The sequence below is a fragment of the Budorcas taxicolor genome, chromosome 16 (genome assembly GCF_023091745.1).
Source record: "Budorcas taxicolor isolate Tak-1 chromosome 16, Takin1.1, whole genome shotgun sequence".
Lineage (NCBI taxonomy): Eukaryota > Metazoa > Chordata > Mammalia > Artiodactyla > Bovidae > Budorcas > Budorcas taxicolor.
Genome location: NC_068925.1, coordinates 28,130,836 through 28,154,168, shown reverse-complemented (window position 1 = coordinate 28,154,168; position 23,333 = coordinate 28,130,836). Strand labels below are relative to the sequence as shown.

General features: G+C 43.2%; 1 protein-coding gene across 3 annotated transcripts in view; it reads left to right on the top strand.

Moving 5' to 3' along the window:
* Positions 1-16,374: 16,374 nt before the first annotated feature.
* The window catches only part of TP53BP2 (tumor protein p53 binding protein 2), a 66,533-nt gene continuing 59,574 nt past the window's right edge, over positions 16,375-23,333 (top strand). For all 3 annotated transcript variants that reach the window (XM_052653745.1, XM_052653744.1, XM_052653742.1), the window contains exon 1: positions 16,375-16,664. In XM_052653745.1, coding sequence (XP_052509705.1) covers positions 16,638-16,664 — 27 coding nt within the window. In that variant the 5' untranslated portion in view covers positions 16,375-16,637. The remainder of the gene's footprint in view (positions 16,665-23,333) is intronic.

Here is a 23,333-nt window from a genome sequence, read left to right as displayed (position 1 = left end):
TACCTCTCTGCTGGCGTCCATGAGAAACTGGAAGAATTTTGGACATTAAGTTTATCTGAGCTTCTAATCTGAAGTATTAGAGCTGCCTCCCATTACCCCCAAGGGATTTCAGTCTGCGATAAGAACTGTGAATGCATAATGGGCTGAGGTTAAGATCAGGGTTAGATGAAGCTGGGTTTGATACAGCTTGTGCAATACAACGCCTTGTTTGTCTTCAGACCTCCTCTCTGAGGGAAGCCTTTCTGCTTATGAGACTTCTATTCTGACTTTTGTATTACGTGTGTTCTTTTTTCTTTGGATTTTCTTTGGGTTGTTCAAGTTAAAAACATACTTCTACATGTTGATGACAACAGGTCGAACATTTGATTTGTTCCTTCAGGCAATTAGTTTAGTGGTAGTGTGTGGGCTGTGGCCATAGGCAGAGCTAGATTTGACTGTCCTCTGTGCGTCTGTGCTCGTTATTGTCTGTATGACTTGGGGTAAGACCCCCTGCTCCAGCCTCCCTGGCTTTCCTCTTGCTCATCAAACGTGCCAGGCTCACCTCTCCCTCAGGGTCTTTGCAGGGGTTCTTTCCTCTGCCCGGACCCTCTTCATTCAGATCTTCTGAGGATAGTTTCATTTAGATCTCAGTTCAAACATCATCCCCTTCAGACAGAACTTTCCTGACCACCATTTCTAAAGTGCTCACTCCACTCCAGTCACCGTTACATCGTCTTAACTTCTTCATAGCATCTGCCCTATGCACTTCTTTATCATCTGCCTCCTCCATTAGAACAAAAACTTCAAGAGAGCAGAGCAGGAACTTTCTTTCCTATCACTGTATTTCTAGAGCTTAGAATTGTACTGCACAGGACTTCCCTGGTGGTGCAGCAGATAAGAATCCACCTGTCAATTCAGGGGACACTGGTTCGATCTCTGGTCTGGGAATTTTTCACATGCTGCAGGGAAGCTGGGCCTGTGTGCCACAACTACTGAAGCCCACGTGCCTGGAACCTGTGTTCGGCAGCAAGAGAAACCACCACAGTGAGAAGCAGGTGCCTTGCATTGAAGAGTAGCCCCCACTCACCGCAAAGCCCCTGCAAAGCAATGAAGACCCAGTGCAGCCAAAATAATACCTGCATATACATAGTACACAAGAGAAGACTCTACACATGGACATCACTAGATGGTCAATACCGAAATCAGATTGATTATATTATTTGCAGCCAAAGATGGAAAAGCTCCATACAGTCAGCAAAAAAAGACCAGGAGATGACTGTGGTTCAGATCATGAACTCCTTATTGCCAATTTCAGACTTAAGTTGAAGAAAGTAGGGAAAACCACTAGACCATTCAGGTATGACCTAAATCAAATTCCGAAGGAAATGGCAACCCACTCCAGTACTCTTGCCTGGAAAATCCCATGGATGGAGGGGCTTGGTGGGCTACAGTCCATGGCGTCGTGAAGAGTTGGACACGACTGAACGACTTCACTTTCACTTTCCACTTTCATGCATTGGAGAAGGGAATGGCCACCCACTCCAGTGTTCTTGCCTGGAGAATCCCAGGGACGGGGGAGCCTGGTGGGTCTATGGTCCGTCTATGGGGTCACACAGAGTCAGACACAACTGAAGTGACTTAGCAGCAACGATTATACAGTGGAAGTGTGAAATAGATTTAAGGGATTAGATCTGATAGAGTGCCTGATGAACTATGGACAGAGGTTTGTGACATTGTACAGGAGGCAGGGATCAAGACCATCCCCGTGGAAAAGAAATGCAAAAAGGCAAAATGGTTGTCTGAGGAGTGACAAATAGCTATGTCACTTACAAATAGCTTACAAATAGCTATGGAAAGAAGAGACGCGAAAGGCAAAGGAGTGAAGGAAAGATACACCCATTTGAATGCAGAGTTCCAAAGAATAGCAAGGAGAGATAAGAAAGCCTTCCTCTGTGATCAATGCAAAGAAATAGAGAAAAACAATAGAATGGGAAAGACCAGAGAGTTCTTTGAGAAAATTAGAGATACCAAGGGAACATTTCACACAAAGATGGGCACAATAAAGGACAAAAATGGTATGGACCTAACAGAAGCAGAAGATATTAAGAAGAGGTGGCAAGCATACACAGAAGAACTATACAAAAAATATCTTCATGACCCAGATAATCATGATGGTGTGATCACTCACCTAGAGCCAGACATCCTGGAATGTGAAGTCAAGTGGGTCTTAAGAAGCATCACTACGAACAAAGCTAGTGGAGATGATGGAATTCCAGTTGAGCTATTTCAAATCCTGAAAGATGATGCTGTGAAAGTGCTGCACTCAATATGCCAGCAAATTTGGAAAACTCAGCAGTGGCCACATGATTGGAAAAGGTCAGTTTTCATTCTAATCCCAAAGAAAAGGCAATGCCAAAGAATGCTCAAACTGCCGCACAATTGCACTCTCTCAAACGCTAGCAAAACCGTGAACTTCCAGATGTTTAAGCTGGATTCAGAAAAGGCAGCGGAAACAGAGATTAAGTTGCCAACATCTATCTGTTGGATGATTGAAAAAGCAAGAGAGTTCTAGAAAAACATCTACTTCTGCTTTATTGACTATGCCAAAGCCTTTGACTGTGTGGATCACAACAAACTGTGGAAAATTCTTCAAAAGATGGGAATAATAGTCCACCTGACCTGCCTCCTGAGAAATCTGTATGCAGGTCAGGAAACAACAGTTAGAACTGGACACGAAACAGCAGACTGGTTCCAAATTGAGAAAGGAGTGCGTCAAGGCTGTATATTGTCACTGTGCTTATTTAACTTATACGCAGAGTACATCATGAGAAATGCTAGGCTGGATGAAGCATAAGCTGGAACCAAGATTGCCGGGAGAAATATCAATAACCTCAGATATGCAGATGACACCACCCTTATGGCAGAAAGGGAAGAACTAAAGACCTTCTTATGAAAGTGAAAGAGGAGAGTGAAAAAATAGGCTTAAAACTCAATATTCAGAAAACTAAGATCATGGCATCTGATCCCATCACTTCATGGGAAGTAGATGGGGAAACAGTAGAAACAGCGGCTGACTTTATTTTTTTGGGCTCCAAGATCACTGCAGATGGTGACTGCAGTCATGAAATTAAAAAACGCTTGCTCCTTGGAAGAAAAGTTATGACCAACCTAGATGGCATATTCAAAAGCAAAGACATTCATTACTTTGCCAACAAGGTCCATCTAGTCAAAGCTATGGTTTTTCCCATAGTCATGTATGGATGTGAGAGTTGGACTATAAAGAAAGCTGAGCGCCAAAGAATTGATGCTTTTGAACTGTGGTGTTGGAGAAGACTCTTGAGAGTCCCTTGGACTGCAAGGAGATCCAACCAGCCCATCCTAAAGGAAATCAGTCCTGAATATTCATTGGAAGGACTGATGCTGAAGCTGAAGCTCCAGTACTTTGGCCACCTGATGTGAAGAACTGACTCATTTGGAAAGACCCTGATGCTGGGAAAGATTGGAGCTGGGTGGAGAAGGGGACGACAGAGGAGAGATGGTTGGATGGCATCACCAACTCAATGGACATGAGTTTGAGTAAACTCCAGGAGTTGGTGATGGACAGGGAGGCCTGGCGTGCTGCAATTCATGGGGTCGCAAAGAGTCGGACACGACTGAGCAACTGAAGTGAACTGAGCATTTAGTAAGTGCACAATAAATGGTGGACTTAGTTATTATAATTTCTACCCACATTTCCCCCTTCACCAGTTTCTAGTTTCCGATCAAGGGCCCAAATCAAGTCTATTAGTATATTTTATACTGCCATGCATATAGTAGACACTCAATTTCACTTAGTTTAAATGGAGTAAAATTTACTATTTAACCAGCGATTCAAATAAATGAAATAGAAAATACAAACCCTTCGGGTAAGTTGATCTTTTAGACTCAGCTCCTGAGCCCTTCTCTCTGAGTGTTTTCCAGATTGTCCTAACCTGGGAGGGTCGGGGGATTAGGTAACAAACAGTTCCCCATGCCAGCTTCAACCAGAGCACCTGTGTGTTAGATTTCATGCATGGCTCATAGGGACGCACATACGAGGCTGTATATGCTCTGAGTCCTACTTACCTTTATATCCTCACTGGCTGGTCTGGTGCCCCCAGGCACTCAGGGTAGAAGCGTTGAAGGAAAGGAGACCATAAAGGAAAGTAGCATAGTGGTTAAGAATGCAGACTCTGGACTCAAGAACCTTGGCTCAAATCCTAGCTTCTGCAATGCACCCCGCTGTGAGGCTTCAGACAATTTACTTAAACTCTCTGGGCCTCAGGCTCCTTGCCCTTAAGACAGGATAACAAGTACCAACTTCACAATTATTGCGGAGATTAACTAGTTTAAGATTCCCCTATGTGTAGCCTTCAGTTCTATATCTGTACCTCATTTCATTGTATCCTGTATCCCAGACAGTTCATGGCTCATAGTAGACATTCAGTAGTGTTTATTGAATTAAACAGAAAAGCTGTGTGTAAATTGAAAGTTAAGGATAAATGCCTACCTGTTCAGGAGACAAAAGAGACTAGGTTTGAATCCTGGGTCAAGAAGATCCCCTGGAGGAGGGCATGGCTACCCACTCCAGCATTCTTGCCTGGAGAATCCCATGGACAGAGCCTGGTGGGCTACAGTCCATGGGGTCGCAAAGACTTGGACACGACTGAAATGACAGCACACACACAAAGGCATATTTAAATGGACTAGGAGAACTTGCTGTAGTTGGTCCCGCAAGCATGCCTTAATTGATTGAGTTTTTTCAATTGAATGTTTATTCTATTAGATGTGGTAAATGTGAAGTGTATTTGAAATGAGATTTCCACTTTTCCCCCAAACCAATTTATAAACACTTTCAGAGAACAAATTACTTAAAGAAAAATAATAATCTTTAGTGCTTACAGCTTGGGGATTCATTAATTTGAAGTGAAAATTCTCTCTAACCAGATAATACTCTCTTTTTTTCAGTTTAATGGTCTTCTAAGTATACCTTCTCTGTGGGTCTTTTTTTTTAAACTTCCTCTGGGCCTTAACAAGAGCAGTAAAAACTGAGTTCAGCCAAGACTTTTAGAAATGAGTGTTCTCAACTGTCAATTAAGAACTAACTTGGGTGTTGCAAATAATTGGTACTGAAACTGAGTTAGGGACTTCACATAAATGGGGTTTAAACGACAGTACAGAAAATCTAATTCATTTCTCATTCAATTGGTGATCTTTAGCTATTGGGAAAAATTTATAGTAGCAACATGATTGCATTCATTCAATACTTAATTGATGATGAAACATTGTGTGCTAGGCTAAAAGGAATATCAAAAACTTTAAGAATTGGTCCTTTCCGCAAAGGAACTTTGGTCATGAATCTGTAAAACCAGTGTTTTTCATGGGCGCTCTTGAAAAATATTTGAATAAATCCCAAATTTAAAAATCATTTTAAACAAACCATTTAAAATGGTTTTAAATAGAACTGAGTAGACCTCAGTTCATTCTGAGCTAACATAGTGTATTTTAATAAAGACCAGGAGGAAATACATGTACTTTTCTCACAGTGAAATAAAAACCCCTCTGCACTGGGGAGAAAGCTACAGCAGGCTCTGTTGATGGCCAACGTCCTTGGTGACATCTCAGCACTTAAAAGTATTCATTTTCAAAAAAAAAAAAGTACTCATTTTCAGTATTTCAGGCTAGACTTCTCTTGCTTGCTCACTAACTTTCTGAAATCTCATCAGGTGGCCTGACTTTCTTTTCAAATGCTGTGTCAGTTCAGTTCAGTTCAGTCGGTCAGTCGTGTCCGACTCTATGCAACCCCATGAATCGCAGCACGCCAGGCCTCCCTGTCCATCACCAACTCCCAGAGTTCACTCAGATTCATGTCCATCGAGTCAGTGATGCCATCCAGCCATCTCATCCTGGGTCATCCCCTTCTCCTCCTGCCCCCAATCCCTCCCAGCATCAGAGTCTTTTCCAATGAGTCAACTCTTCGCATGAGGTGGCCAAAGTACTGGAGTTTCAGCTTTAGCATCACTCCCTCTAAAGAAATCCCAGGGCTGATCTCCTTCAGAATGGACTGGTTGGATCTCCTTGCAGTCCAAGGGACTCTCAAGAGTCTTCTCCAACACCACAGTTCAAAAGCATCAATTCTTCAGCGCTCAGCTTTCTTCACAGTCCAACTCTCACATCCACAGGAAAAACTCTCACATGACCACAGGAAAAACCATAGCCTTGACTAGACGGACCTTAGTCGGCAAAGTAATGTCTCTGCTTTTGAATATGCTATCTAGGTTGGTCATAACTTTTCTTCCAAGGAGTAAGAGTCTTTTAATTTCATGGCTGCAGTCACCATCTGCAGTGATTTTGGAGCCCCCCAAAAATAAAGTCTGACATTGTTTCCACTGTTTCCCCATCTATTTCCCATGAAGTGATGGGACCGGATGCCATGATCTTCATTTTCTGAATGTTGAGCTTTAAGCCAACTTTTTCACCCTCCTCTTCACTTTCATCGAGAGGCTTTTTAGTTCCTCTTCACTTTCTGCCATAAGGGTGGTGTCATCTGCATATCTGAGGTTATTGATATTTCTCCCGGCAATCTTGATTCCAGCTTATGTTTCTTCCAGTCCAGCGTTTCTCATGATGTACTCTGCATAGAAGTTAAATAAGCAGGGTGACAATATACAGCCTTGACATATTCCTTTTCCTATTTGGAACCAGTCTGTTGTTCCATGTCCAGTTCTAACGTTGCTTCCTGACCTGCATACAGATTTCTCAAGAGGCAGGTTAGGTGGTCTGGTATTCCCATCTCTCTCAGAATTTTCCACAGTTTATTGTGATCCACACAGTCAAAGGCTTTGGCATAGTCAATAAAGCAGAATTAGATGTTTTTCTGGAACTCTCTTGCTTTTTCGATGATCCAGCGGATGTTGGCAATTTGATCTCTGGTTCCTCTGCCTTTTCTAAAACCAGCTTGAACATCAGGAAGTTCACGGTCCACGTATTGCTGAAGCCTGGCTTGGAGAATTTTGAGCATTACTTTACTAGCATGTGAGATGAGTGCAATTGTGCGGTAGTTTGAGCATTCTTTGGCATTGCCTTTCTTTGGGATTGGAATCCCAATCCCAGTCCTGTAGCCACTGCTGAGTTTTCCAAATGTGCTGGCATATTGAGTCCAGCACTTTCACAGCATCATCTTTCAGGATTTGAAATAGCTCAACTGGAATTCCATCACCTCCACTAGCTTTGTTCGTAGTGATGCTTTCTAAGGCCCACTAGACTTCACATTCCAGGATGCTGTGTAGTAATTATCAGGATAGTCCTTCTATGGATGATGACATCATAGACAATCAGCGGAAGGGCAAGTCCTTAGTTTGTTTTTCAGCAATGGGTTTTATTTAGTTCCATAGATCCTTTGACCCTGACTCAACTGGAACATTTTATAGGTATTTATGAGATGGCTTTTGGGGATGATGAGTATAATGAAAACTGTACAATTACGGCTGTTATGGATAGTTACGTACTGAATTGTGTCATCCCCCCATTCATAGTTTGAAGCACTGCCACCCTCCCACCCCCAACACCCCCCTCCATGTGATGATATTTGAGGGTGGGGCTTTGGGGAGATAATTAGGTTTAGCTCAAGTCTTGAAAGTGGAGCCCTCATGATGGGATAGGAAGAGACACCAGAGAGTTTGCTTCCTCTTTCTGTCTCTGCTGTGTGGGGATAAATGCTAAGACAGTAGTTTGCCAGCTAGGAAGAGGGCCCTTACCTGGAAACCAAACTGGCTGACACCTTGATCTTGGACTTCCCAGCCTTCAGAACCATAAAAAAAGAAAAAAGTGAACTCCTATAGTTTAAGCCACTTATTCTATGCTATTTTGTTATGGCAGCCTGAGCTGACGAATGCACTGGCTTCAATCACATGCACTGCAGACAAATGAACAGCTCATTCATTTATTCACTCTTTTGTTCATTCAAATATTCATTCTATTACTACACACTGGGCCCTATTTTAAGTACTGAAGAATCAGTGGTAAACAAGGATGAGTTGAAATTCCTACCCTATGGTTCAAAGTCTTGTGAGAGAGAAAGTATTAACTGAATGACACTTGAAACACAAATCATCTGAATATCCAGTGGTGACACAAGGCATAAAGGCGAGGTCCTCAGAGTATGTCCTGGAGGAAGCACAGAGGGCTAAAGGGATTGAAAAAGGACGGTGTGGCTGAGTCTCAGGAAGGGAGGGGACTGTGGTACCTGTTAAGGAGAGGGGATGGGCGGGGACAGACAATCAGGACTTGGAGGCAATGTTAAGGAAAGACTTTGAGTAAGTAGGGCTGTCTATGATAAGACAAGTGAGAAATGGTGGTGGCTTTAACAGGGTGGTGGTGGTGATGGAAAATGGGGAGTTTGAAGAAATGTTTAAGAAATAGAATGAACAGGGGACTTCCCTGGTCGAGTGGTTAACACTCCATGCTTCCATTGCAGGGGATATGGGTTTGATCCCTGGTTGGAGAATAAGATTCTACATGCCACATGGCATGGCCAAAAAAAAAAAAAAATACCCGAAAATGGAAATAGAATGAACAGAGTGTGATGACTGAATAAATGTTGGAGATAAGAAAGAAATGGCGTGATTCCTGAGTTATTGGCTTGAGAAAATGGATAAACACATGTGCCATAGACACAGACAGAGATAGAACATACTGGGGAGAAAGACTATATCTTTGGTTTTAGACCAGTTGAACTTTCAATACTTTGAGACAGCCAAGAGGAAACATCTAACGGGCAGCTGGATATAACTGAATATAGATATTCAGCACTCTTCAGCAGAACTTTCTGTAATGATGGAACTATTCTGTATCTATATTGTTCACTATTTTAATCACTACGGCCACTTACATTTTAGTTTGAATTAAAGTTAAAATTTTAGTTTCTCAGTTGCACTAGCCACATTTCAAAGGCTCAGTAGCTTTATATAGTTAGTGACTTTGTCACTGGATAGCTAAGTTCTAGAGCCCAGAGAAGCAGTCTGGTTTGGAAATACAAAAATTCACACCATGTATATATGAGGTTTAAGACTGAGGATAAGATTGTCTAGGAAGAAGGCAGTCAGTGAAAAAAGAAAACAGCTAGGATTGAGCCTTGAGGACCTTCAACATGTAAAGGCTGGTAGGAGGAAGGAATCTTCAAAAGACACAGAGAACAGACTTCCCTGTCAGACCAGTGTTAAGAGTTTGCCTTCCAGTGCAGGGGATATTGGTTCGACTCCTGGTTGGGAAGCTAAGATCCCACATGCCTGGTGGGCAAAAAACCAAAATGTGAAACAGAAGCAATATTGTAACAAATTCAATAAAGAATTTAAAAATGGTCCACGTGAAGAAAAATCTTGGAAAAAAAAAAAAAGGAAGAGAAGAAGCAGGGAGAGAATTAGGAGGAAAACCACCAGAACACTATCCTAGAAGGCAAGGGAGAGGGGTGTTTGGGGATTTCCCAGGTAGCTCAGTGGTAAAGAATCTGCCTGCGATGCAGAAATCACAGGAGACACAGGTTCGATTCCTGGATCGGGAAGATCCCCTGGAGAAGAGAATGCCTACCACTCCAGTATTCTTGCCTGGAGAATTCCACGGACTGAGGAACCTGACAGGCTACATTCCATAGGGTCGCAAAAAGTCAGACACAACTGAAGTGATTTAGCATGCAAAGGGGTGTTTTGAAAGGGAGAGAATGAGCCACGGCTCTGTGCTGGTGGAAGGTCAAGAAAGAGGAAGACTGAAAATGTTCATTGCATCAGTGGAATGGAGGTCACCAGTGACTGCAGCCAAAGCTCTTTCAGAAGAGGGATGGACTGGGAAGGCAGACTGGGTGCGGGAGTGGGAGGTGAAATACGGAAAGAGAAATGACAACAGAAGCTAAGAAACCCGGAGCTCCTAGTTCCATGACTTTCGGTAAGCAAGGAATTATTTAAACCAAATCAAGGTACACAGATATGTCTTCAAAGCACTGAGTTTATCTTGCCAAGTTAACAATGGTGAATATTTTTTCCATGTGTTTGGGGAGGTACTATTTCTCCTTCATACCCTGACTGTTTTGGAAAGTAGGTATGAGCTGCTGCTGCTGCTAAGTCACTTCAGTCGTGTCTGACTCTGTGCAACCCCATAGACGGCAGCCCACCAGGCTCCCCCATCCCTGGGATCCGCCAGGCAAGAACACTGGAGTGTGTTGCCATTTCCTTCTCCAATGCATGAAAGTGAAAAGTGAAAGTGAAATCGCTCAGTTGAGTTGGACTCTTAGCGACACTATGGACTGCAGCCTACCAGGCTCCTCCATCCACGGGATTTGCCAGGCAAGAGTACCGGAGTGGGGTGCAAGATTGCCTTCTCCTAGGTATGAGCTAGACCAAGCAAAAGCTGGGAGGCCATGTATGGAGTATTCTTTACCCTAATAGCAAGAGAAAGCAATGGAAGGGTTTTCTTAAAAATTTTTTTATTATCCAGAATTTAGAGTAAACACAAGACAGAAAAGTATAATTAACTTCAATGTGCATTTATCACCTGGCTCCAATGTTCTTCAACCCTCAGCTCTACCCCATCCTTGTGCCCATCCACTTGGATTGAAGACTTTTAAGCATGGGACTGACACAGTTGCACTTTTGTTACAAAGATCATCCTTATTGCTCTTAGAGCAGGAGTGGCAAATTTCCTCTTTAAAGGGCCAGATACTAAATATTTTAGGCTTTGCAGGCCATACAGTCTCTACCACAACTACTCACCTCCCCTGTTGTGGTGTGAAAGCAGCCACAGATAATATGTAAACAAATAAGTGTGACTCTGTTCCAATAAAACTGTCCTTAAGGACAGCGAAATTGGAGTTTTATATAATTTTTATGTGTCACAAAGTGTTCTTTTGCTTCCTCCCCTCTGCTCTGAGCATTAAAAAAAAAATGTAAAAACCATTTTGCTCATAGGCAATACAAAAAGTGGGGGAGGACAGATTTGGCCAGTTATCTGCCAACTCCTAGGGTGGAGGGTGTACTGGAGGGGCCAGGACAGAAAGCCCTGCTGAGGCTATTGCAAGAGTCAAGAACAAAACCTCACTATAGCCAGCAAAGAGAAAAGAGAGCACGGTAAATACTGACTTGATTTGTTGTTTTTGTTTGGTTCGTTTAGTTGCTCAGTTGTTTCCGACTCTTCTGTGATCCCATGGACTATAGCCTGCCAGTCTCCTCTGTCCAGGGAATTTTCTAGGGAAACTTAGAGTGGGTTGCCATTTCGTTCTTCAGGGGGTCTTCCTGACCCAGGTGTCAAATCTCTGTCTCCTGCATTGGCAGGTGGGTTCTTTACCACTGAATCACCAGGGAAGCCCAAACACCGATTAAGTACCATCAGTTTTATTGAGTACCTGCTATGGCCTAGGCACAACATTAAGGCTGAAGATACACAGATTTGCCACTGAGTAAACAGATGAATAGATTTTGCCACTGAGTCTAGCTGGAGAGACAGATATATTTTTCTATATCATATGGTAAGTACAGTAATACATGCATTTTACATATACATATGCAGGGCAGGAGTGGAATATAGTGGAATATAGATGAGATATTGATTAATTCTGGTGGAGAAACAGCAAACACGAGTTGCAAGAATGACATTTAGGCAGGCACTGAAAAGGCCAGCAGAAGTAGGATGAGAGAGGAGATAGTCAAAGCAATGAGAAAAGCATGGATGGCATTAAGCAGGCTTGAAACGGAAGCTTCTGCCCCATCTCTGTCTTTTGGTTACTGTTAATTTAAAAGGAATGCAGGAGAGAACCAGATATACTTGATGGAGTATCTGAGGTTTCAAGAGGGAGCATTATGAGTGGAACATGAAATGGTCCCACATGATACATCCAGACCGTGGCTACATCTTCCATCTCCCTGACCACTCTCCCCCTTGCTCACTCAAGGCCAGGCACATTGGCCTTTGCTGTTTCTTTAATTGCACACTCTGTGGGGTCGCAGAGTCGGACAGGACTGAAGCGACTTAGCAGCAGCAGCAGCAGCAGCCTCAGGCTCTTTGTTCTTGCCATTTCCACTGCCTAGAGTCTGATTTTGTCCTTCACTTCATCCGTCAGAGGCCTTTTCTAACCACTCTATCCAAAACAGACTTTACCCTCTTTTGTGTACCTAGCTGTTCCCCACCCCTGACCCAAAGCATTTATTATAACCTCATTCATTTATTGTCTAACTCCCTGACCTGAACACAAGCTTCATGAAGGCAGAGTCTTTGTTTTGTAGGCTGTTGTAGCTCTAGAGTCTAGAACAGTGCCTGGCAAAATACAGGCACACATTTGTAAGGTGAATCCACAGGAACTTCCTTGGTGGTCCAGTGGCTAAGATTCTGCACTTCAAATGCACGGGGCCTGGGTTTGATCCCTTTCACTTTTCACTTTCATGCATTTCCCACTCCAGTGTTCTTGCCTGGAGAATCCCAGGAACGGGGGAGCCTGGTGGGCTGCCATCTATGGGGTCGCACAGAGTCGGACACGACTGAAGCGACTTAGCAGCAGCAGCAGGGGACTAGATTCCACATGCCACAGCTAAGAGTTTCTTTGCCTTCTGCCACTTAAGATCCTGCAAAGAAGATTGAGCGTCCTGAGTGCTGCAATTTAAATCCAGTGCAGACAAGCAGAATAATTTTCTTTTTTTTTTTTTTTTAAAGAAAAGACTCCACAGTAGGAGAGGGAAAGAGAGGAAGAACGCAGAGAAGGCCACATAGGTTGGAGGTGGAGAAAATGATATCGCAGGAGTGCAGTGCAAGCCCCAACAGCCTCTATATCGTTGGGTAAGGAAGATGGGAGTTCATCTCCTGAGGGTGAGGGGGAGGGATGCAAGGTTTGGGACCGCTGTGGGAAACGGGAAAGAAAGTAACATGGGGAGGAAGTTGGGAACAAAATATCTGAACTCGAGCCAAACAGGTAATTGTACTGTGCCTGGGGGTGAGGTGAGATCCGAAGAGAAGACAGCGGCTCCCCACCCAGCGAGTGCTGATTTGATTTATCTTTCTCAGAGTTGAATGCAGAATTATCGAGTTGGGAGAACGATAGGTTCTCCAGGAATAAGCAGGTGAGAGTGGGCATGAAGAAAGAGATGGAAGGAAGAAAACAGCTTATCTGAGAGTTCAGTATGATGGCACAGAATTTGAACGAATGAAACCAAAGCACAGACAGGTTTCTTTGGTTTCATGCTTCTGTGCTAAAAAAAAAAAAAAAGAAAGAAAACAAAACAAAACCCTCAACCAGAAACATACCTGCTCTTTGGCAGCAGGGAATTCTCAATTGGCTGGAAGTAGGTTTCGGAACACACTGCCAGGTGCTATCCCCTTTTCTTTCCTGTTCTTGGGACAAACAAGCAGCAAAACAGCCCGTTTGTGAAAAAAAGGCAGTAAAGAAATAGACCCGGGCCGTTGTATCCCAATTCTTCTTCTCTCCTTTCTTCTACTTCGGTTATTACTTTATTAATAACTCAGGGCTGCCAATGCTCCCTCTAAATATAATTTACTATTATGTGTGACCAGTAACACACAGTATTTTTTGGATATGAAGGAGAGATGTTTTCTCATTGTTGACAATGGGAGGTTTAGTGACTGATACCCAGAATTCTTTCTCTGGATGATCTAGGTCATGGTTGTTTCTGAGACTTTATTTGCAGTTGTTTCTGATATTTCTTTGCATGCAAGAAAATAATGAAAGTCAGTGGAATACGAGATAGGTTTTTTGGGTTATATAGTCCCTGCAGGTTGCCAAAAGGCAGTCTTGGTTCCCATAAATGTGCTAAAATTCAAGATTAGGGCTTTTCAAGATTAAGATTCTCAAATTTAACGATCGCCTCTTCCTACAACAGGCTTCACTCAGGGTTTTTCTCGGTCTTAGCGGGTAGCAATTTCCATTCTTTAGGACAAAAGCCTTGGACTTCTCTTTGACTTTTTACTCTCCTATTCCATATCTATCTTGTTACAAAATTCTATGAGTTTGGCCTTCAAAATACATCTCACATCTGAGTACTTTTCACCATGTTCATCGTTACTGCCCAAGCCACTTTCATCTTTTTCTTGGATTATTGCAAGGCCTTCCTACAGGTTCTCTGCTACACTTTCCGTCTGTTTACCACAGCAGCTAGTGTGATTCCATTAAAACAGAAGTCAGATCATGGTAGCCATTGGTTAATTTTTTCCTATGACTTACCACTTCACTCAGAGTAAGAGCCAAAGTTCTTATAATGGCCCGTAAGGCAGTACATGATCTGGCTCCTTATTTCACTCTGCCTCATCTTCTGCTTCACTCCACCTTATCCGGTCCGTTCTAGCCATCCAGGCTTCCTTGAGGGTCCTGGAATCAGCAAGTAGGCTCCTACCTCAAGGCCTTAGCGCTGGCTGTTCCCTCTGCTTGGAAGCCTTCATGAAGGCTGTGCTCACACATCATCTTTTCAGTGAGGTCTACCTCGACCACTTGATTTAAAATTTCACCTGCATGTCTCATCCCCTTAGACCCTTAATTTTCGTCTTATAACTATATTTGGTCATTTTTTTTTGGACTGGCTGAGATAATTGGTAATTTATGTATTAATTATTAATATACTCAGCTACCGATTTTACTGTCCACCTAATTTTGTTGTCTTCATTAACCTATCCCAATACTCAGCATGTAGTAAATATTAGACAAATATTTACCGAATGAAAGGATGAATTTCCTTTACAACTTAGGACAATCCTCTTAAAATAACTAGGCTTTAAACTAGATTTTTGGAGAATTTTTGATTCTAATTGAATTAGCCATAGCTTAATATATTAATATTTCCAGATATGCAGCTGGGATAAGAAGGCTAAGAGTTTGATGATGGAGATTCTGGTTAGGGATATATTGGACTATAAGACTCTTGAGTGTCCTTTGGACATCAAACCAATCAATCCTGAAGGAAATCAACCCTGAGTATTCATTGGAAGGACTGATGCTGAAGCTGAAGCTCCACTATTTTGGACTGATGTGAAGAGTCGACTTATTGGAAAAGGCCATGATACTGGGAAAGATTGAGGGCAGGAGGAGAAGGGGGCAATAGAAGATGAGATGGTTGGATGGCATCGACTCAATGGATATGAGTTTGAACAAGCTCTGGGAGCTGGCGATGGACAGGGAATCCTGGCGTGCTGCAACCCATGGCGTCCCACAGAGTTGGACACGACTGAGTGACTGACCAACAATATTGGACTAAGAAAGATCTGTCCATGTTTGAGGCTAGGTGAATCCAGGTGCTTTATTCCACTTAATCTCACTCACAAGGACAGAACTACAGTTTCCTGTAGTTAGGGTTCCAGGAATCTGTGTCCTTGGAAGGTGGAAGAAGGTGCCTAAACCAGCTCTGCTGCTCTTTCAAAATGAGCCACTGCAATTCTCCTAGGCCTTCACCTAGCTCCCTGCAAAGGGAGCAGAGAGTGTCTGGCCATTTCCGAGACTGTCCTGAGGGTGTAACAAGCACCTTTCAGAGAGGAAATCCAGGACTTTTTAGAATAGCAGAAAAAGAAGCTCCTCGGAAAGCTTGCTTCAAACTTTTTTTGGTTTTAGTTACTTATTTTTATCGTGGTAAAACAAACAAAATTGATCATTTTAGTTATTTTTAAATGTTCGGGGTTTTGTTGTTTGTTTTTAGTTACAGAAAGTCACATAGAGTTCTAAACTAGAGTTTGGGCGATGTAGAAGAGAGGGAAGGCGACAGCCCGAGGACTCCTCCACCAGGAACTCTCGGAATGCGGTGCCGGTTGAGACGGCCCCGCCGATCTCCATTTTGCTGGGACCGGGCCGTCGCCTGAGCCTCCAGGGACATCAGCCGCTCCAGCCCCGCGGCTGGGTCCTCCCAGGAGCTACGGTCGCCTGGCTCCGGCCGAGGCCGGCGGCGGTGCCGCGGGGAGGAACCGTCCAGGTGCCGAGTTTCCGCCCAGGACTCAGCCCCCACTCCCCCCGCTTTCCCCCCACCCCGGCCCAGTTCGAAACTGCGGGAAAGTGACGGCCGCAGCAACCCGGGGGGTCGTCCGGCGCTTTCGTTATTTTGCCTTCCAGAGGCGGCCTCACAATCCCCGGCTCCTCCTGCGGGCGCGCGCGCGCTCCGGCGGCTCCGCCGCGCGCGCCCCCGGCAACTTGTCATCCCGAAGGCAAATAAAGGCGGCGCGGCCCCGCCGCCCCGGGCGCGCGCCCACCCCCGGCCTCCCTTCCGCCGCGGGCCCGCGCAGGCGCGCGCGGCCTCCCCTCCCCCACTCCGCCTCGCGCGCCGCGGGCGGGGCCCCGCGCGGGGGGCGGAGCCGGCGCGGGCTCGGCGGGGGCCAGGCCCGGGGATTAGTTGGTTTCGGAGCCGAGGAGGGAGCCCGGGCCGCGGCTATCGCCGAGCAGACAAAGCCACGTACGGGGGGGCCCGGCCGGAGGTGGGCTCGGGGCTCGCTGGCGTCCCAGCCCGCACTGAGAGCTCTGGGGACCCGCACGCCGCCCCGCCACCCGCCACCTCTTTGCAACAGGTCCGCCGCCTTCGGGCGGCCTCCCTCTGCGCTCCCCTCCCCCGCACCGTGCGACCCCCACACTCCGGGGTGCCTCCGCTTGGCTCCCGGCCGTCATCTCGCCACCAGCTTCGATGCGGTTCGGGTCCAAAATGATGCCGGTAAGCGGACGGGCGGTAGGGGCCGGGACCGGAAGTGTGCGGGGTCGCGGGCAGGGGTCTGGTGCGCGTCTTCGTGCGGGTCCTGAGCAGAGCCTGGGGATGGCGGCGGCGGGGGGGGCTGAGTCCGCGTCGCGGGTGGTCCGTGCATAGCTCACCTCCCGCGAGCGGCTCCATCCTCCAGACTCCCCACCCCACGCTCCCGCGTGCGGGATCGGGGATACCCTCACCGAGGGTAGGGGTCCCAGCAACTGCTCCCGAGGCGGTGCGGCAGCCACTCTAAACTTTTCTTTTTCTCTCTGGCTGGGTCCTGACTTTTTTTGCAGTTCGTGAAGGTCAAGAACAAGGGAACCGGGAATTTTATTTGCTTTGTCTTAAAAAAAAAACAAAAAAACAACTTCAAGTTGGCGTGAAATACACATACCGAAAAGCGTACCTTTGTTTTTAGTTGAATTTCGATCTTGATGTCGGTGATGGCCAACTCACTCTTTTTATCTGGGAACTGATTTTAATAAATGCAGCCTCAAAGTTTTTGATAGCAGTAAAAACGCATTTGCCTGGCTCCCACCGTTTCCACAGCTTGTTTAGCGAGCCCTCGGAGAAGGTTAGTGCGTTCTTTATAGACTCCGTAGGCCTTCGATGTGTCCACCAGGCCACACAGGTGAACAACAGGTTTGAGACATTTGAAATGCCCTTTTTCTTCAACGGTCGCAGAAGCTGGAGGGTTGCAGTGGCTTATGCAGATTTCAGTAGCGTGTTTCCTCAAGGAAATTGTACTTTACATTTCTGCCACTGAAGCAGGATTGATTATCTTGCAGTCCAGCGATGTTTTCTTATGGCTTCATTTGTGGAAACAAAGAAATGACTTTTCTTTTACTATTATAGAGTCTGTGGAATGAGTGAGGACAAATTTTGTGTATATGCAGTCACAGATGCAGAATATACTATCTTCTGGCCCCTTAGCTTGTGTTGTGGGAGGGTTTCTTAAACTTTCACATACTGGACACATTTGATTTATTGGTTTTGATAATTCAGTTTAGATGGTTTGGGATATTTTGTCCTGCCAGGATTCAGAGAATTTGAATGTGTTAATAGCATTATGTGTCCTTTTTTAGTTTGATACCTGATTATGAAGTTAGGTTTGTGATGTGAATGACCAATATTTAAAACATGGAGAAGGGTGAGGGATTTTGTCATTAAAATGTTTTATTCCTTGTATTTACATTTCCTTGCCTAAAAATAACTTTTGCAGTTTGTCGGTGATTTTTTTCCTTAAAAATAGGAGCAAGACAAGTGTTAGTTGTTGGCGGTATGATTTTCTTAAAGATCAGTTGTATGTTTAAAGTATTCTTTGGCCTTTATTAATGCCTATGAAACTTTTCCTTCTTGCATACCAGATCATCACAATGTATAGAAAGTTATATAGCTCTTTAGGCTATTGCCTTTCCTAACGTCAGTAGAATCTTTTTTAAAAAAGATTTATTTGTCCTAGACTGTGCCGGGTCTTCCTTGCTGCAGGCAGACTTTGTCTAGTTGCCGGGAGCGAGGGCCACTCTTCGTTGTGGTGCACAGGCTTCTCATTGCAGTGACTTCCCTTGTTGTGGAGCACAGGCCCTGGAGTGCTGCCTCAGTAGCTGTGGCACACGGACTTTGCTGCTCCTTGGCATGTGGGATCTTCCTGGACCAGGGATCGAACCCGTGGCCCCTGAATGGCAGGCAGATTCTTAACCATTGGGCCACCAAAGAAACCCTGTCAGTAGCATCTAACAGGACTCATGATGTGGTGGCATGTGCAGTATTTGCTCAGCTCCTACCTTTGTGACCATTTTTCTTTTTAGTGCTTTGTTTCACCATCTGTAAAATGGGGATTTTAGTAGTAGTACCTAGCTTTAGGATGTTTGAGAGGCTTAGAGTTATTGTTTATGAAACAGTGCCTCCTCGCCTCTCTCGGGATAATCGCTAGGTAAGAACTTCTCCTGAATTTGCAATGTTGGTTAGGTTAAACGGGAGATTCTTATACTTGGGACACATAAAAAATATGAAACAAAATTTCATTTATTAACCTCATGTTATATCTTTATCCTGTAATATTTGGGATATTTGAAAATAAGACTTTTCTTAAATATATCTCTTCTCTTTAGCTTTTAATATGAATTTTTATTCCATTGTCAAGTGAGGTTTTAAATTTATTACTTTGAAAAACTCTAACCAATTTATCAAAAAAAGCACTTTGCTTAATAGGGAAAAATGGATAGTCTCAGAATGTAGACAATTACCTTGATATGCTTTCTTGTTGGGGTGAAATGTACATAACATAAAAATGACAGTTTTAACCATTTTTATTGTACAGTTCTGTGACAGAATACATTTTAAAAATTGCTTTTACAGGAATGCTGGAGATAACTTGCTATTTAGACTGCATTATATTAAAGTTGTGCAAATAAATTGTGTTCATGTGTTTTCTCACCAAATGGTAGAGAATCAAGTAAATTTCTTTCATGTGGGACATGAAGTGATAATTGGATCCCAAACCAGAAGAGGATGATGCATTTTAGTAGGCTAACTAAAAATAAGTAGGCAAGTGCTGATAATCACAGTAGAGATAATGATAGGGTACTGCAGAAAAGGGTGTAATAATTACACTCATTTTGAGATACCTGCCATAGTTGGTATGTCTGGTTCTGTGATATTTTCACAACTTGGTGAGGAGAAACTGATTACCCCTTCCTACTTGACACTGTATCTTTTTCTTCATTAAAGAAACCTCATTTGTAGTTTGACAGTCTGGCTGTTTAGTGAGCCATTCTCATGTTGTATTTATCACCTAAAGGGAAATCATCATTAAAAGCAGCATTTCTCAGCTGTTTAACATTATATCATATATCTTTTTTCATTACTTTTCATTTTCTGAAGCGTTGTATTCAAACAAGAATATTTTTATGAAAGAGCTTAGGTAACTCTAAAAGCATTCCCTGTTCTTTTTAGCTACAGTTTGATAAAAATTTGTTTGTACCTGCTGCTGAAAGGTAAATATAAAAAACCTGCTTACAGAACCATGCACAGTGTTCCACAGTGCATGTGGAAGGCCAGAGGACTTGAATTTGCCTGTCTCAGTGGTTGATGTCATATATGTGGCATTTCTATTCAGCTGTGATAGAAAATGAACTGTATCTGTGCTGTCCAGTGTGGTAGCCACCAGCCACCTGCAGCTACTGCGCTTAAAATGGGACTAATGAGACCAAGGAATTGAATTTTTTTTTAAATTTAATTTTAATTACTTCTAAATAGCCACATATGCCTGGTGGCCACTGACTGTATCGACAGGGCAGTCAGTTTGATGAAGGGGCACAAAGGAGCATTTTACATTTGAATCCCATATTTGCAGCTTCACATTTACATTAATACTTTAAATGAAATTGTAATGGGTCGTTTATCCCTAATGACTTGGAGAATGGGTTTTCCGATTATTTAATTTAGTGTTCTGTTTAAATGAATTTCACCACAAAACCCTAATGTGGATAATATTTTGGAGAAAATAATAGCATATTTTAAAGAGCTCAGTTGAACTAATCATGATGTATTTTTAGGTTTATGGCCTTTTATCTTTCGATGCTACAGAGGTATCATAATTACGCCTAGCTATTTCATTATGCTGTGAAATATCGTCTGATCATTAGAACTTATAATTTTGGAAGTCTGGGACCAAAAAAATGGGATATTGCAGTAGCTCCTTTAGAAGTCTGCTTTTTGGTCAGTTGGATTTTTGTATTTCTAAAGGCAGCTTAGTCAGCTCCCCAGCCTGAGAGCTTAACTTCTGCTGAAATACGTGTATTATTTTCATGTTTTAAAGTATTATTTATATTATATATTGGTTTTATTTGCACATACTTTCCCAAACTGAAATTGTGTTTTGAAATGACAAACCTTTCAAGTTATAGCATTGGAACATTGTATTATTATGATTATACCATGTTCTGAAAGAATTCCTGTTTGTTGTTGAGAAGTAACGTAGTCCATTAGCTTAGGTTTTATTGCAGAATAAACTTTAAGGTAGGTTCTCTATAGAACTATAATTCTCAAAGGCTGTTAAACCGATCATCTATTTAAAAGAAAATGTACAAAGTATCTCACATTTCCTGTGCTGTAGTGAAATTTGTTTCTTGTGACTTATGCTACACTAATTAAAAGCCAGAAAGTATTTAACAATTTCTGTATTTTTACCTGTTTCAGAGAAACTGGATTTAGACTTTATAAAGAACTGTAGCACAATCATACACCTGCTTATATTTTAAAAATTAACTTAGGATTATCTGAGACGGACACAGAGGGCCATTTATTCATACACTGCTTCTAGAAAGAACTGTTTTCTCTCCCTCTTTACGTTCCCTGCCCCCCCAGCAGCAGATGGTAAAAACAAGAAAACAAAATCTCTCTTTTCTGGAGCTTTTAAGGAACACTGTGGACCTTTATCTCTTGGTAATCTACCATAGTGTGTGAGACTTCTTAAAAAGTCTTTCTAAAGTGAACTTAACACTGAGCCATTCTTGCAGCTCATGTGAGGTCCAGCCTCTTTATAGTTCAGATAGGGTAGCAGTGTACCAATACACATTGGTATGATTTCCATCATGTACCATAAACCTCTGAATCAACCTGAATATTTATTGGAAGGACTGACGGTGAAGCTCCAATACTTTGGCCACCTGATGTGAAGAGCCGACTCATTGGAAAAGACCCTGATGCTGGGGAAGATTGAGGGCAGGAGAAGGGGACAACAGAGGATGAGTTGGTTGGATGGCATCGTCAACTCAATGGACATGAGTTTGAGTGCACTCCGAGAGATAGTGAAGGACAGGGAAGCCTGGCATGCTGCAGTCCGTGGGGTTGCAGAGTTAGACACGACTGAGCGATTAAACAACAGCTCTGTAAACCCCTCACCAGCCTTTTCTATTACAAGTACTGCAAAGAACATGAAGAGTGAGATAGAAGAATTCAGGAATCCAGAGAGTTCTTTTCAGCTCATGCCACTTTTTCAAGTCAAACATTATTTAAATATTTCTCTTTTTTCACGGTACTGAAGCAGGTACTGAACAGAACATTTTCTTTTAATCAGATGTCATTGAGAAAAGCAAAAACAGATGACCGACCTTGTGAGAGGTATACTTAGGCTGGAGTGGTAGGTGTGACAGTAAAACTTTTCATCTTGTTGGGGAGAGCTGAGAAGTCTTAGTCATTAGGAGAGCCTTCAGGAGCACTGAACATTAGGACGCAGTGATTCTGCATACTCTGTTATCAGAGGAAAACTCTCTTATCGAAGAAATGCAAATTCTCAACATAGTTAGAGCCTGGGTAGGAAAAGTAGCTTCACAGACTCTGCGACTGTGGCCATTTTTAGCTTTTTTCTGCTTAAAATTTATCCAAACACAAATGATTCATTTGGTTAATGGAACCAGATTTTCATTGAATATCTTCACGGGACCAGTAAATACTGCATTTTCTCTTTTGAAATGCGTACTTCAGTGGTTGTTCTAGGAACAGATTTATGACTTAGTACTATTTATTTAAATTTCAAACATTTCAACCAGAAATCCTTAAGACACAAGTTTAGAAAAGTAACAGAAAATCATAAGGAGTAAACTATTGTAAAATATTACTTTAAACTACTAGTGGTAATAATAAGAAATGGTCCAGACAGTGTACTAATCTTCCGTAGTGGAAAGAATAATTTCTCTGTCAGCCAGTATGGTTGAAAGTCCCATGCTTTTATTTTCCACCCAGGGTGGAGAGGGAGCTTCTGCTGGAACCCCTTGTGTGCCCAACACCTGCCCCTCTGTTGGGCTGCTCATCTCAGATAATCCCTTTTTGACCCTGTGAAGCAAGGCTTCCCCCTTCTCATGTAACAGATAAAGAATTTGAAGCCCAGAGGGTTTTAGTAATTTACCCTGGGTCACTTGGCAGAAATGAGATGCGAACCAGGTCCACTTGTGAAGAAATGTTCTAGAATGTTTCTATATACTTATCAAGTCAGTAGTCATGGTATTCTTTTGGCTAATGACAACTTCAAATACTGCTTTACAGAGCATAACTCTAATTATTTTTGACTTCGAGGAAAACAGAGTTATCTTGCCATATGTAAATCCAGACTGGGTGAGAAATTTTGTAAATGGTTCTCTTATCAAGTTTCGACTGATGTGGAGCTGACCTCACCCTGTGCAAAGGAAATGGCTCAGTGACTATTATTTTTTTTTCTACCTTTAATGCTTCTATAGAGATCTCAGCTCTTTCACATCATCTGGGAAAGAGAAGGGGTGTAATGATGCCTTTTTTTTTTCTTCTTTCTTTAAAACAAATGCCTTTTGTCTGAGGGGTATTGGATAATCTTGCTTTTGATGGTATGTTTCAACAGGGTGTGAAAGTTGTGAGGTAGGAGAGTAAGGAGAGTGGAATGGGTGGTTAAGAGGCACGGAGGGCAGGGAACTAGAGAGTCTGCTGTGAGGTTGCCGTCCTTGTTGTGCAGTCATTTCCAGGGTCTTGAGAGGTGAATCTGTGACTTAGAGGAATGCCCACTGCTGGCAGAATCTCCAGATGAGGGCGAAGTGACAGCATCTCCCCTTGCTGCCCCAGGGTGGTGTGTATAGTGAGGAAGAGTGATTCCATTTAATCAGATGAATTTAT